The sequence below is a fragment of the Arachis ipaensis genome, chromosome B8, assembly GCF_059453495.1.
Source record: "Arachis ipaensis isolate K30076 ecotype BB chromosome B8, ASM5945349v1, whole genome shotgun sequence".
NCBI lineage: Eukaryota > Viridiplantae > Streptophyta > Magnoliopsida > Fabales > Fabaceae > Arachis > Arachis ipaensis.
The window spans coordinates 97,926,130-97,940,145 of record NC_142443.1 but is presented as its reverse complement, the minus strand read 5'-3'; the positions used below and the strand labels follow the sequence as shown (position 1 = coordinate 97,940,145).

The 14,016-nt window shown below is 32.0% G+C and overlaps 1 protein-coding gene across 1 annotated transcript; it reads left to right on the top strand.

The window, feature by feature from the left end:
• Positions 1-1,128: 1,128 nt before the first annotated feature.
• Positions 1,129-10,225, top strand: LOC107613584 (cytochrome P450 716A67). The gene is made up of 5 exons (XM_021109552.2): positions 1,129-1,534; positions 5,179-5,396; positions 5,592-5,836; positions 7,126-7,516; positions 9,635-10,225. Exons 1-5 carry the CDS (start codon positions 1,255-1,257, stop codon positions 10,064-10,066), a joined length of 1,566 nt encoding a protein of 521 aa, XP_020965211.2. The 5' UTR covers positions 1,129-1,254; the 3' UTR covers positions 10,067-10,225.
• The last annotated feature ends 3,791 nt before the right edge of the window (positions 10,226-14,016 follow it).

Here is a 14,016-nt window from a genome sequence, read left to right as displayed (position 1 = left end):
AAATACTCTACATAGTCAATAATAATTTAAAAATTAAAGAAAATATATTTTTATCATGTATTTACCTAAATCACTAGAATATTACAAATTTTTATAGTACTCATAACATCTTTTAAGCCATTTTTTTAAAATTATTTTGTATGGAATAAAATATATTTTTTAATTATTTTGTATAGAATAAAATATTTTCTTTAATTTCTAAATTATTATTGACTATGTAGAATATTTTATTTAAAATTTGAGTACATGCATGTATTTACTTAAGTCATTAGAACATTACAAATTTTTATAGTACTCCTAACATTTTTTAAGCCATTTTTTTAAAATTATTTTGTATAGAATAAAATATTTTTTGTAGTATAATTTAAATAAATTTATTAAAAAAATTTATTAAAAAATATTCATGAGCTATTAAAAATGGGCAAAAAAATATTGTATGAAATTCGAATTGATAGCTCATTAATATTTTAAAGAAGTATCGTAATTAAATATTTTGTTAGTTTTTTTTAATGTATGAAATAAAATATATATTTTTTTAATTTTTAAATTATTAATTTTTTAATAAATTTTTGTAATAAATTTTTTTAAATTATTACTCACAAAATATATATTTTTAATTTTTTTAATAATTTTTTTAACTGAGTAATTCGAATATGCCCAATTCGAATTACTATGTGCACGTGTGTGTGAGTAATTCGAATCACCCTGATTCGAATTAGTGTAGGTATAATTTGAATTAGGTTGATTCAAATTAGTGGGTGTGTGCGTGTGTGTAATTCGAACTAGGTAGATTCTAACTATATAGAAATGTGAATTAGTAGATTTATGAACCAAATTTTGATTTCGCTGATTCATGTAATTTTTTCATTCCCTTTGATTTAAATAAGTGATTTGCCCTATTTTTTTTATATAAACAATTTCAGAAAAAATCTAATAATTAATCTATTATTTTTTGGTTTTAGTCTAATCTAAATATTTTTTATTGTTTTAAAAAAAATCTTTTAAAAAATTTAATAATAACCAAATAAATTATACAAAAATCAATTAAAATGTAACGTACAAATATTTTTAGCTCCCCACCAAATAGCAAATAATCCGTGAAATGTCAAAGACAACGGGTACTTAGTGACCCCACAGCCTTACTATTGTGTAACCCATAAGTTTCTAACACTCTTTTTAAACGCACTACTCTGCTGCTTCTGTTTAGTTTCATCTCCTCCATCTTTATCTCTCTCTTCTTACGACACAGAACAAATGGAAGCAACATGGACCACAGCTATTGCGGTCACAGTGATGATTCTTGCAGTGATATGGGGATGGAAGGTGCTGAACTGGTTGTGGCTAACGCCAAAGAAGCTTGAGAAACGCTTGAGAGAGCAAGGCTTTAAAGGCAGTCCGTACAGGATTCTGGTTGGGGACACACGAGAAATTGTGAAGATGCTAAAACAATCCCAATCTAAACCCATGGATGTCTCTGATGATGATATATTGCAACGTTTCTACTGCTATGTCCAGCAAAATACAAACAAATACGGTATTCCCCATCTTGCCCCTTCTTTTTATTCGTAAATCCTGAATTTTACTTATTTAATATTTCTTAGAATTTAGAATATCCATGCCTAATAAATTAATTATTTTTTCATGAAAAATTATTATTGAAGTGGATGTACTAGCCTTTCCTTTGTATGTATATGAAATAATTTCATCTCATCATATTTTATAGGATTAAAATTTTTAGATTGAAATAAAAATGCTCATGAAAGAGATTATTTAATATGAAAATTATTAAGTCCAATTTGAAAGTTTATTTATCAAGTTATGTGTTTTGGGTGTATATAGTTGGAGATATAAAGTTTAAGAAAAAAGATTATAATAAATTTAAATGTAAAAGAAAACGCATGGAATTTATCAAGAAATTCACTATCTTTTCTTTGTGGCCAACCAAACATATCGTTACTGTTGTACAATTATTTATTAGTTTTTTGTTTGTCGAAGCCAAGTTTGATGCAAATATCTCAAAATTGGTAAGAATAATCACATGCAACAATAATTGGTGTCATGTTAGTATCCAACATCAATACGTGTGAAATATTTACGCATACATACTTTTTGACATATGCTTCTGATTTTCTCAAAAATTTTCAGCGATTTTACACTATTTAACAAGTAGAACAGAGTGTGAATGCATAAATAAGAGTATAAGACCATGCTATACACGTGGATTATTTTAAAATCTTTTGGATATGTTTGTTCTGTACTTCTGTATACTTTGTCGTGTGTAATTTGTCTTTCCACTCTATTTATTTGCTCTTCTTTTTAAAAAATCATTGGAAAGTTTATTAGCCGGTACGAATTCATATATGTTGCTACTAACTACCTTAAGACGCCTGAAACTCAGTTGGGGTTTGGTTTCTGACTCACCTGATCTTGATGCACTTGTAGGCTGTAGCTCCTTCAAACTTGTTGAATCGACTTGATCTCAGTCTGTGCTTATGCAATTATCCTATATTTTTCCTTTGTAGTGGAGCTACTAATCTTTGTTTGTTTTCCAAATTTCCATGAAATAAGGTTGCTCCCAATGTAGAAAAAGATATTCACTTACTGACCTTCTATCATCCAAATCTGCTGTCCGCAAATTACAATAATTTATAATAAGCACATTTAGAAAAGATATCATTCCTTGACTAGCAATACTTTGCAAATAGTAGGATTCTCTTGACTACTTTTCAATGCTCCAATATTATACAGTGCATGAATTGAGACACTTTATTCACCGAAAAAGCTATATCTGGTCTTCTGATAGTGAGATACTGTAATGCTCTGACAATAAACCTATACTTCTTTGTATCTTCAAATACATTATGATGTTGTTTTGAGAGTTTTAGTGATGATATCATTGGGGTATGCGTTGCTTTAGCCTGGTGCATCTGCGCCTTAATAAGGAGATCATTTGTATACTTAGTTTGAGTGAAGTGCAGCTTGTATGGATGCAAAAATTCAACTTTCAAACCCAAAAAATAGTTAAACTTGCCCAAATATTTTAAGGGAAAAATAACATTTAATTTACAATTGCCAATAGAACTAGAACAGGTAACAACAATATCTTCAACATAGATTAACATGTATGTAATAGTAGTAGAGGACTTCTCTCTAAATAATGCTATGTCAGAAGTAGTATTATAGAAGCCAAAACATTTCAAAGATGCAGCTAGAGTATTGTACCAAACCTGTAGTGTTTGTTTAAGTCCATAGATAGCTTTATACAACTTACAAACTCTTGATGAATTTGAGAGATGATAGCCTAGTGTCTACATCATTTATACCCTATCAATTAGCTGTCCATTTAAAAACGCATTATCAAAATCAAACTATCTCATCACCCATCCTTGAATGAGAACAATTGTGATGATAATTCTGATAGTAGTGGGTCGAATTACTGTACTATATATCTCTTCATAGTCCACACTTTTTACATGATGAAAGCCTTTTGCTATTTAGCCAGTGGCTTATACTCATTGTCCATGGCTTGTTCCAATGAGGGCAGAGTAAAGCTTGCAGGACAGTTTTGGGAGTTGCAATGACCAAGTCAGTGATCTCAATAGTGGTGCACCAGCTTATAGATTTAGGCTTTAATGAACCAAATTTTGTTCTAGTGGTCATCGGATGATTATCAGTGGCAGTATGACTAATAGTACTATAATTAGAAATAGTAGATATATAGGGAGTTTGATTTCAATGCCAGAAATAGGAATGGTGTTCCTTTGAGGTATCTATGCTTATAAATGATGAGGATGCTTGTTCCATTGATGGCAAGGGTGGAGAATTAATAGCAAATTGAGATAGGTGATCATGAGTAACTCCTATATTCAAGGAGAACTATGCTCTATGGCAGTAATAGAAGGAACCTCAGAAAGATGTCATAAAGAGGTGCGTGGCAAATACACTTTACCATCCTTTGAGAAACATTTATGACCTTCTGGTTGGAGTCATTGCCCAATAAGATACAAATTTGTAGTCACACTTTCTCTTATTATATGGCTTGAGAAGATGATAACAGACACAACCAAAAACTCTCAAGAATGAATAATTAGGTTTCTTGTAAACCAAGACTTCAAAAGGACTTTTAAAACTGAGAATAGATGGAGGAAGTTTGTTAATGAGGTAAACAGCTGTAACAAAATCAGAATCTTAGAATTCCAAAGGCATAAAGGCAATAGCAAACCAAGAGAGGGCGGTTTTCAGTAATTTAAGTCCTTTATGCAACTGAAACTTTCTTGGACACATTTGCATCACTATTCTCCTCGGTTGCAGAGACTGATTCAAAATGAGATGGGATCTTTGAGGGATTAATGTGATCTTCCATCTCCAGACTTTGAATTCCTCCATGTTGTGAAATTGTCTTCACTGAGTTTGTTTGGAATTGGAACTTATGTGCTCCTGGCACTGGTTGATGAATATATAATTAGCAAAAATGAAGCCATGAATCTTACAAACGGGCTCTTAATACTACGTGTAAAAAGAGAGAATAGATTAGTGAGAGTAATCATGGATTTTTTTATTGTAATTGTGTGATTGAATGTAGTTAGTCTAAATATATACAGGCTTATATAAGGCTAACCAATTCTAACAAACTCTAAGCTAACTATAAATAACTCCAGCTTTTTCCTCACACTCGATAACCAATCTGCTAGAAATTCATCTCGCTCTTTAACCATTTTATGGTTTGTTTATTTTTTTCGAAGTGCTCCTGTAATATAGAGATTAGTCACCAATAATGTCGATGATGGATATCTTGATTTTATCAAATAAAAATTTAAATCTAGTTTAAGCGGTTCTACTAGTTTATTGGTGGGACGACTAATCTAGTGACCTAATATCTTGACCAAATTGGATAGGCTTAATAACTATATGCAAGGGAATATAGAAAGGAAAAAAACAGAGTTCATCAAACATATATATTTTATCATCTCACAATATGCATGATTTTAGACTCCACTAATTTGAATTTAAATATCCAGCCTTAAATCATGTTTTCATACTGTTACTATTTCTATATTAGCTTGTGTATTTCACATGATCAAATAGTATATATAGAAAATTTCTTGTTCTCCATGTTTGTGAGTGCTTTTATCGTTGCTTATCATCCTTGTTATGAAGTTGTCATTGATATGCATGCAGGTAAGAATTCATTTCTTTGGTATGGACCAAAACCAAGGGTGACCATCGCAGATCCAGAGTTAATCAAAGATGTATTGAACAAGATTCATGACTTTCCAAAACCTCATTCGAATCCACTTCTTCGTTTGCTAGCTTCTGGTATCGTCAGTTACGAGGGTGAGAAATGGAACAAACATAGAAGAATAATCAATCCAGCATTCACTTCAGAAAATATTAAGGTGACTTATTATGTGGTTGATATGATTAGTTTACATTTTGTAAACATGTCAAAGAAGGAAGAAGAGAAAAAGAAGTAGGACGTTCAGAATTGTTTGTGTATCTTTTCGATTCCATTAGGATATAAAATAGACTTTAGCAAGCTACATAGGTTTGTATACGAGGAAATTGAACTTTTATATACGTGTGTTCTGCAGGTTATGATGCCAGCATTCTTGATAAGTTGTACTGATATGATTAGTAAATGGGAGGGAATGTTGTCCTCGGACGGATCATGTGAAATTGACGTGTGGCCTTTCCTTCAAAAGTTGACTAGTGATGTAATTTCTCGAGCTGCATTTGGAAGTAGTTACGAAGAAGGGATAAGAATATTTGAGCTTCAGAAGGAGCAAGCTGAACTCACTATGAAGGTTCTGATGAACGTTTACATTCCTGGATGGAGGTACTATTTTGTATCTCTTACTTTTTGTCTTAATTTAACAACTAATTAAATAATCGTTATAATAACTAACATAAAGGTTATTTGGACAACTCTCACGGCCAACTCTTACAAATATAAAGATATTTTAAGTCTTCATTGTACAATAATTGTAATAAAAGTAGTAAATGGTCAAATTCATCCTTAAAAGATCAATCATTCTTCAAATCGGTCCCTGAAAGTTTTTTTTAATCAAATTTGGCCTTCAAAAATTTTAAATTAATCACGTTGGTCCTTCCATCACTTCCTTTGTTGATGATGTCAAAGTTTGTTAATGTGGCACATTAAGTGACACCTCAATACACATCTAGGAGTCCTAATTGACTATTAATACGATAAATTTATTAAATTAGATAAAATCAAAACTTAATTGAGTTGAGACCTTGAAGCATTCGAATCCTTCAATTCGGGGTTTATTTGATCTAATTTCATAAACTTATCATATTAGCTGTCAATTAGGATTACTAAGTGTGTTGTAGTGTCACTTAATGTGCTACATTAGCAAACTCTAACACCATTAGCAACGGAAGTAACGGAAGGACTAATATGACTAACTTAGTAACTTAAAATCTTTGAAGGATGAATTTAATTAATAAAATCTTTTGGAGACAAATTTGTAGAATGAATGATTTTTTAAAGACTAATTTGACTATTTACTTGTACTAAAAGAGTTGTTCACCTACCATTATCAATTGAAATTTATCATTTAGACATGAGAAATTTGTTTTATACAATATTCAGTGGAATAATATTTTGATGCTGGTACAATGTGATATACCTCAACTAGAACCGGTAAAAATTGTAAACAAAAACCCTTCATTCCAATGTGAAGAATTTGAGTTTAGAGTAATATTCCAAATCAATTCCTAAAGAATTTTTAGTCAGACAATTTAATTCTTAGCAAATTTTAATCACCAAATTATTCCCTAACCTATTGATTTGTCTAACGAAATAAAAGTTGGTGATGATTTTAGTGCTTAAAATTTGCGGAGGATAAAAGTGTTTGACTAAAAATTTTTAGGAACCGATTTGGAGTATTCTTCTTGAATTTATATATTCTGTACATTGCCCAATCACTTACCGAAACAAAATGTATGATGAATAAAAATATAGTATCTCTACTACAGCTACTTGCATCACCAAATACAAAAATGTATGGTGAACAAAAATATAGCATCTCTCCTATAATTACTTGCAATAGTAATATTTCTAGTCAACAATTGGTAATAAGCTTAATTTTGTTTTTTGTTTAGGTTCGTACCTACTAAGATCAACAGGAGGATGAAGGAGATTGATAGAGATATAAAAAATTCACTTAAAGTGATGATTAATAATAGAGAGAAAGCATTGAAAGCAGGTGAAGCTACCAAAAATAATGATTTATTGGGCATACTTTTGGAATCAAATCATAAGGAAATTCAAGATCATGGAAATAACAAGAATATTGGAATGAGTATTGAAGATGTAATTGAAGAGTGCAAACTATTCTATTTTGCTGGTGAAGAGACAACCTCAACTTTGCTTGTTTGGACTATGGTGTTATTGAGTAGGTACCCTGATTGGCAAGCACGTGCCAGGGAAGAAGTCTTGCAAGTCTTTGGAAATCAAACGCCTGACTTTGAGGGGCTGAGTCGTCTTAAGATTGTAAGTATTGTAATTTTTACCTTCAAAATGATTACTATTAAGGGAAATTACAAAAACCTCCCCAAAAATCTCTTTATATTACGTAATACATATGTCCTCTTCGGAATTTTTTTAAACAAAATAAAATAAATATGATATGTAGCAATATTTTAAAACTTGAGCATATTTACGGTTTTATTCTACATTACACATCTTGCTTATCAAAAATTAAAAACGAAATATGTAATATCCCTTCACATCTCCTTGTCCCTTGATCCTATCCCTCTAGATTCATCAAAACTTTCTTTTGCTAATCTTTTAATAACTTCTGCTATCTCCCTCCACATCTCCTCCGCACTTCCATTCCCTTCCTACTTGGCCTCTTCTCTTACCCTTCTTAGGAAACGTCATTGTTCCTCATCTTTCATCCGCCACCACTTCGTCCTTAGGTTCTTCATATAATGTCTTTTCCTCAACTATTGCTCAACGTAAAAATCTATAATGAGAATCCTATGTTGTGTTGTTAACCTCTCTCGGAATAATTTTACAATTAATGCAAAATTTTTGGTCGACTCTCCTCAGCAAGAAAAAGTCGATTTGAGAGCTTGTCATGCCACTTCTATAGGTTATAAGATGTTCATCTCTCGTTTTAAAACATATATTTGCGATGAGAATGTCAAAAGTTGAAGAAAAGTTAAATAGTTTTACCCTCGGTATTGACCATCCCGAAACCATGGCGTCCATGAATACTCCTTCACTTCTTTTCCAACATGGTCAATTAAATCTCTTCCTAAAAAAAATTTATCTCCCAAAAGTATGTCTTGGACCAAACGCTCTAGATCCTCCTAAAACCTTATCTTATGTTGCTCGTCCGAACCCACTTACAGTGCATACGCGTTAAGCACATGAAAAGTACCTCCTCCACCACATGTTTGATAGAAATTTATCCGATTTCCCACCCTCTTGTCATCCACTATGTCCTTCTTCCGCTGCTTATCCACCATAATACCTACCACATTCTTATTCTTCACCTTTCTTGTATACCCAAGGTTGAACATGAAGGTATCAAACTCCTTAGTCTTCGTGCTGATCCATTTTGTTTCTGGTAGGCACATGATGTTAATCTTCCTCCTTGTCATGGTATCCACCACCTCCATGGATTTTTCTATTAGAGTGCCTATGTTCCATGTCCCAAATCTCAACATTCTGTCTCTCCGACTTTTATCATTACCTTTTTCTTTGTGAATTAGCTTATTTACTCTTATCCGTTCACGAAAATGTGGGAACTCTTGCTCATTTACACTACGCCCGTGCACCGATGTAGCGGTTCTTGCTCATTTGACACTGTACGCGAACCATACAGCGCGTTGCTTTCGGGCAACAACCTGACTTTAGTGCAATAACGTCTTTGATCCATGTCATGAAGATTCAACTAAGTTTTTATGTTGGCTATCGAAAGCCGAACACAACTCTCCTCCTTTATTCGGACTTGGGACAGGCTATGAAATATAGGTGTAGTATAGGCGGAGTTAGGACACATGCTAGCTAAACCCTTAAAAATACAATGATAGAAATTTTTTAATACTTTTGATGTATTTAATGTATTGTAAATGTAAAAAAATTTAATTTTTACAATAATTTTTATAAAATATTTTTTTTTATGGTATGCTTAACCTATGTCCTCAGAACACAAGGTAGCAAAGTCCATACTATATTTATTCTTTTTTCTTTAAAAAAAAAAAAACTCCCTCCTCATAGTAACATGTTAAGTGTTAACCTACCTCCTCATATTATATTTATGGAATTTTCTTTTTAATCCTTCAAAACCCTTTAAGATCCTTATGGAGAAGATAACTTGGAAAAAACAAATTATCATATATAAGGACGTGTGTTTGGATTTAATTGTTCAATGATGCTATACATGTTCAACTGCAAGATGGGTGTCATATATGTTTTGTTGTTTTTAAGACTTGAACATAAAATTTCCTAATTAAAGTGTAAAACACTAATTATCTTGATTAATTTAATTATTATTATTATTATTTAACAAGGGAAAGAATAGTTTAATAGACACATTATCTAATTGCACTTAACGGTCTAACCTTGGAACATACCATTACGATAATCTTTTTTCAACAGGTCACCATGATTTTCTACGAGGTTCTCAGATTATACCCACCGGTAATTGGGCTTACTCGAATTACTCACAAAGATATGAAACTTGGGTATTTAACATTGCCTGCTGGAGTTCAACTTTCCTTGCCAACTCTCTTGGTTCATCATGATCCTGAACTATGGGGTGAGAATGCAAAGGAATTCAACCCTACACGATTTTCCGAAGGAGTTTTAAAGGCAACAAATGGCAGAGTTTCATTTTTTCCGTTTGGATGGGGTCCTAGAATATGCATCGGACAGAACTTTGCCATAGTGGAAGCAAAAATGGCTTTGTCGTTGATTTTACAACATTTCTCTTTTAAACTTTCTCCATCCTATACTCATGCTCCAATCAATATGATTACTCTTCAACCCCAATATGGTGCTCATATCGGTCTACACAAGGTGCAAACTTGAAATAGAATATGTATTGTTTTTATTGTCATTCTACACATTAATGTTGGAATATAATATTGTATTAAATTTCTGCAATTTGTTTAGGGAAAGTTCTTGATTTGCTATTGTATTATTGGAAGTTTACATTTACAGGAGTAAATATGGATCCAAATTCAACCATATGTAAATATAAGGCCATATCAAGTGAGTGTGTTGTTTTTTACATGAAGTGTGACAAAATCTTAACCCTCAAGTACTCAAAGTGTTACAAGGTCATTCATGATACATCAGACTTGCCTATTTAGTAGGTTCTCGAAAGAGTTTAATTAGGAAACTAATTTTTTTCTGTTAAATCATTATTTTTTAATTATGAAACAGTTTCAACGGCATTAGAAAATTAATATTCAGGGTTTTAAAATAATATACATACATATGTCTACACGAAAAATAGAAAAGAGAATTCCACACGAGTATATCCGCGTACGCAGACAAAGTTGCATGTGCGTCATTTAAAGTACATGTGGGATAACCAATTTGGGCCTCTAAAAACCCTCCCATACACCCAGATTTTCAAGGATAAAAAAAATAGAAATCAAAGTAGAATAGTAGGTTCTAAGGAGAGTTAATATTAGATTAGTTTATGATTTCGGTTAGTTTTCTAAAAAGAAAAATTCTCTTTTCTCTATAATGTGATTTATGTGATTTTAGGTTAGTTCACTTTAATTTTGTTAAGTTCTTTGAGGATTCAAGCTCAAATTTCATCTTCTTCAAGCTCTCCTAGTTTGCATTTTTTTCATGCTTTTCTTATTTTATGTAACGAACACTTGTTTTCTTGGATTTTTAATTTAATGTTTAATTAATGATTTGTTTTAGGTAATTTGAATTTATGTTTATGTGAGTTGAATTTAAATTTCTTGAAAATTTGGTAAATTTAGAATTAATTTTAGTTAATTGTAAGTTTATATTTTATCATGCACACAAATTGTTTGATAAAATGCCTAGTTTGAATTAGCTAGGTTAGTTTATGTTTTAATTTGATGTTTAATGAATGAATTTCTTTTGGATAATTTTAATTTATGCTTATGTGAGTTGAATCTATATTTCCTGAAAATTTGGCGAATTTAGGATTAGATTTTAATTAATTGCAAGTTTATGCTTAGAAATAGAGTAGGTTTTTTACTTGATTTTGGCATATGATATAAGCATCAGAAGCGTAGAAATAATTAGTTAAATGAGAATAATTAAGACTTCTGGTTATTTTTTTATGTTAGTCTTTAGTATTTAAGGTAGCGTTTGGTAGAGAGACAGAGACTGAAAGATTGAGATTGAGAGACAGAGGCTAAGAGATAGAGACCAAAATAAATTTCAGTATTATGTTTGGTGCAAAGTGAGAAACAGAAATTGAAACAAGAATAAAACTCTAACTTAATTTGCACAAAGGATAAAATTGGAATTAATTAATTGAAATGAGGATATTTTAGGTATAAAATGTTATTAAAATTTCAGTCTCCGTCTCTAAAAATTTCAGTCTCCTGTGTCCCTACTTTTTGGAGATATTAAAATACTAAAATTTTAGGGATAGAGATAGAAATTTTAGTACCAATCTTTGAACCAACAAACATAATACTGTGTCTCAATCTCTCAATCTCTGTTCCAGTACCTCAAAACAAACGCTACCTAAGAGTTCCAAGTCTGAGTCATAGTTTTTATGTTAATTTTAGTTGAATCTAATGTTTGGTGGGATGTTTAAAAACTTATCACCTACTCAGCACTATAATTTAGTTTTCTTAAGACTCCTTAAGTATTTAGCTGTTATGACTATTAAAGGTTTAGTGGAGAAATCTTATCTTAATGGATTCTCTAGTAAAATTTCTATCAATCCAGTCCTTATCCACTCATCCTATAAAAAAGTAGCTCCATGAATTATGTTTTGAAAGAATATTTTTGAAAAAATTTATTGTGATTTATTTTGATGATATTTTGCTGCATAGCACTAGTCATTATAAGAAAAAATCCCGTCGCCTTGCTTTTTATTTTTTGTCACATTTTAAAAGCGTGATCGAAAAGAATTAATAGCCATACTTTTATAAGGATAGAGAATGATTAAAGATTTTGTAACGTTTTTCCTTAGCACGTTTGAAACGTGTCCAAAAGGGATAATGACCACGTTTTTATGAAGACAGCAATTAATTAGAGATTTAGCCACGCTTTATCTTGTCACAATTTAAGACTGTGCCCAAAAGAGGTCAATGGTCATACTATTTAAGGGTTATTGGTTCGGCCATTAACCTACCAAACAGTTATTTTTTTAAATCCTAAATAAAACAACCTTAATATCATAACTGCCTTTTGATATTCTTGAATACATGTATTAATTTAATTACTAGATGATTTGTAAGACCTAAAAAATTTTAACCAGTTAATTAGATAATTAACAATTGAGTTAAGAGGGTTTAAAATCGTTCGGATTGGGTTAAAAGTTTAAATTTCATAATTTGGGAATTTACAGATAAAATTTGAACTTAAAAAATTATTCGAAGCGCGAAAATATAATTATTTATGGGAAAACGCATACTAGTATCTTAATTAACTATACACACTTAGATTAGTCCGGTACTGCGTATGAGAAAAATAAAAATATAAAAATGACCAAAAAAATTTAAAATACGAACAGGTATACTTATCTTTAAAATTTTGGCCCTAAGTAGGGTCAATGGACAAAAGGACAAAACTACCTCTTACTTATCTTGACCAAAACGTGACTCAATTTCCAATTTCATTCATTTGTTCCAAAGTGAGAGAGAGAGAGCTCGAGCTTATGAGAAGAGAAGAAAGAAAACCTAACTTCACTATTCACCTCCTTCAAATTCACTTTTCTCACAATCCAGAACTTCGATCGATGATCCGTTTGTGGCTACGCATTCCTCTCAACTCCCTTTATGTTTCTATACCAATTTTGTGGTGAGTAATTGATGCACCACTATTTTGTGGTACATTTTAGGCTGAATTAAGTAGAATTTATCCATTATTCTCACACTTATTCATATAAATTGTATGTTTTACATTTTCCTTCCTAATTTTGTGTTTTGATTGAAAACATGCTTCTTTGGCCTTAAATTACTAATTTCTAATATTCTCTTATTACCATTCGATGCCGTGATATGTGTGTTCGATGTTTTTAGGTTTTCCAGGGTAGGAATGGCTTAGAGGATGGAAATGAAACATGCAAAAGTGGAAGGAACACAAGAAAGTGAGGTTTGGAGAAGCTGGCAGCGACGCGCACGAGGGAACGACGCGTACGCGTGACTAACGCATCAGGCAAGTGATGCGTACACGTGGATGACGCGTACTGGTGCACGAAATTGTGATCATCAACAATGGCGCCAAAGACTTGGAGCTCTCAAACGTGAATCACACTTTGTTACAATTTCGCACAACTAACCAGCAAGTGCATTGGGTCGTCCAAGTAATACCTTACGTGAGTAAGGGTCGATCCCACAGAGATTGTCGGCTTGAAGCAAGCTATGGTCATCTTGTAAATCTCAGTCAGGCAGATTCAAATGGTTATGGAGAATTGATAATTAAAAGATGGATAAAATATAAAATAGAATAAAGATAGAGATACTTATGTAATTCATTGGTAGGAATTTCAGATAAGCGTATGAAGATGCTTTGTTCCTCTTGAACCTCTGCTTTCCTATTACCTTCATCCAATCATTCATACTCCCTTCCATGGCAAGCTTTATGTTGGGCATCACCGTTGTCAATGGCTACTTCCCGTCCTCTCAGTGAAAATGTTCCAAATGCGCTGTCACCGCACGGCTAATCATCTGTTGGTTCTCGATCATGTTGGAATAGGATCCATTGAACCTTTTGCGTCTGTCACACGCCCAACAATCGCGAGTTTGAAGCTCGTCACAGTCATCCCTTTCCAGATCCTACTCGGAATACCACAGACAAGGTTTAGACTT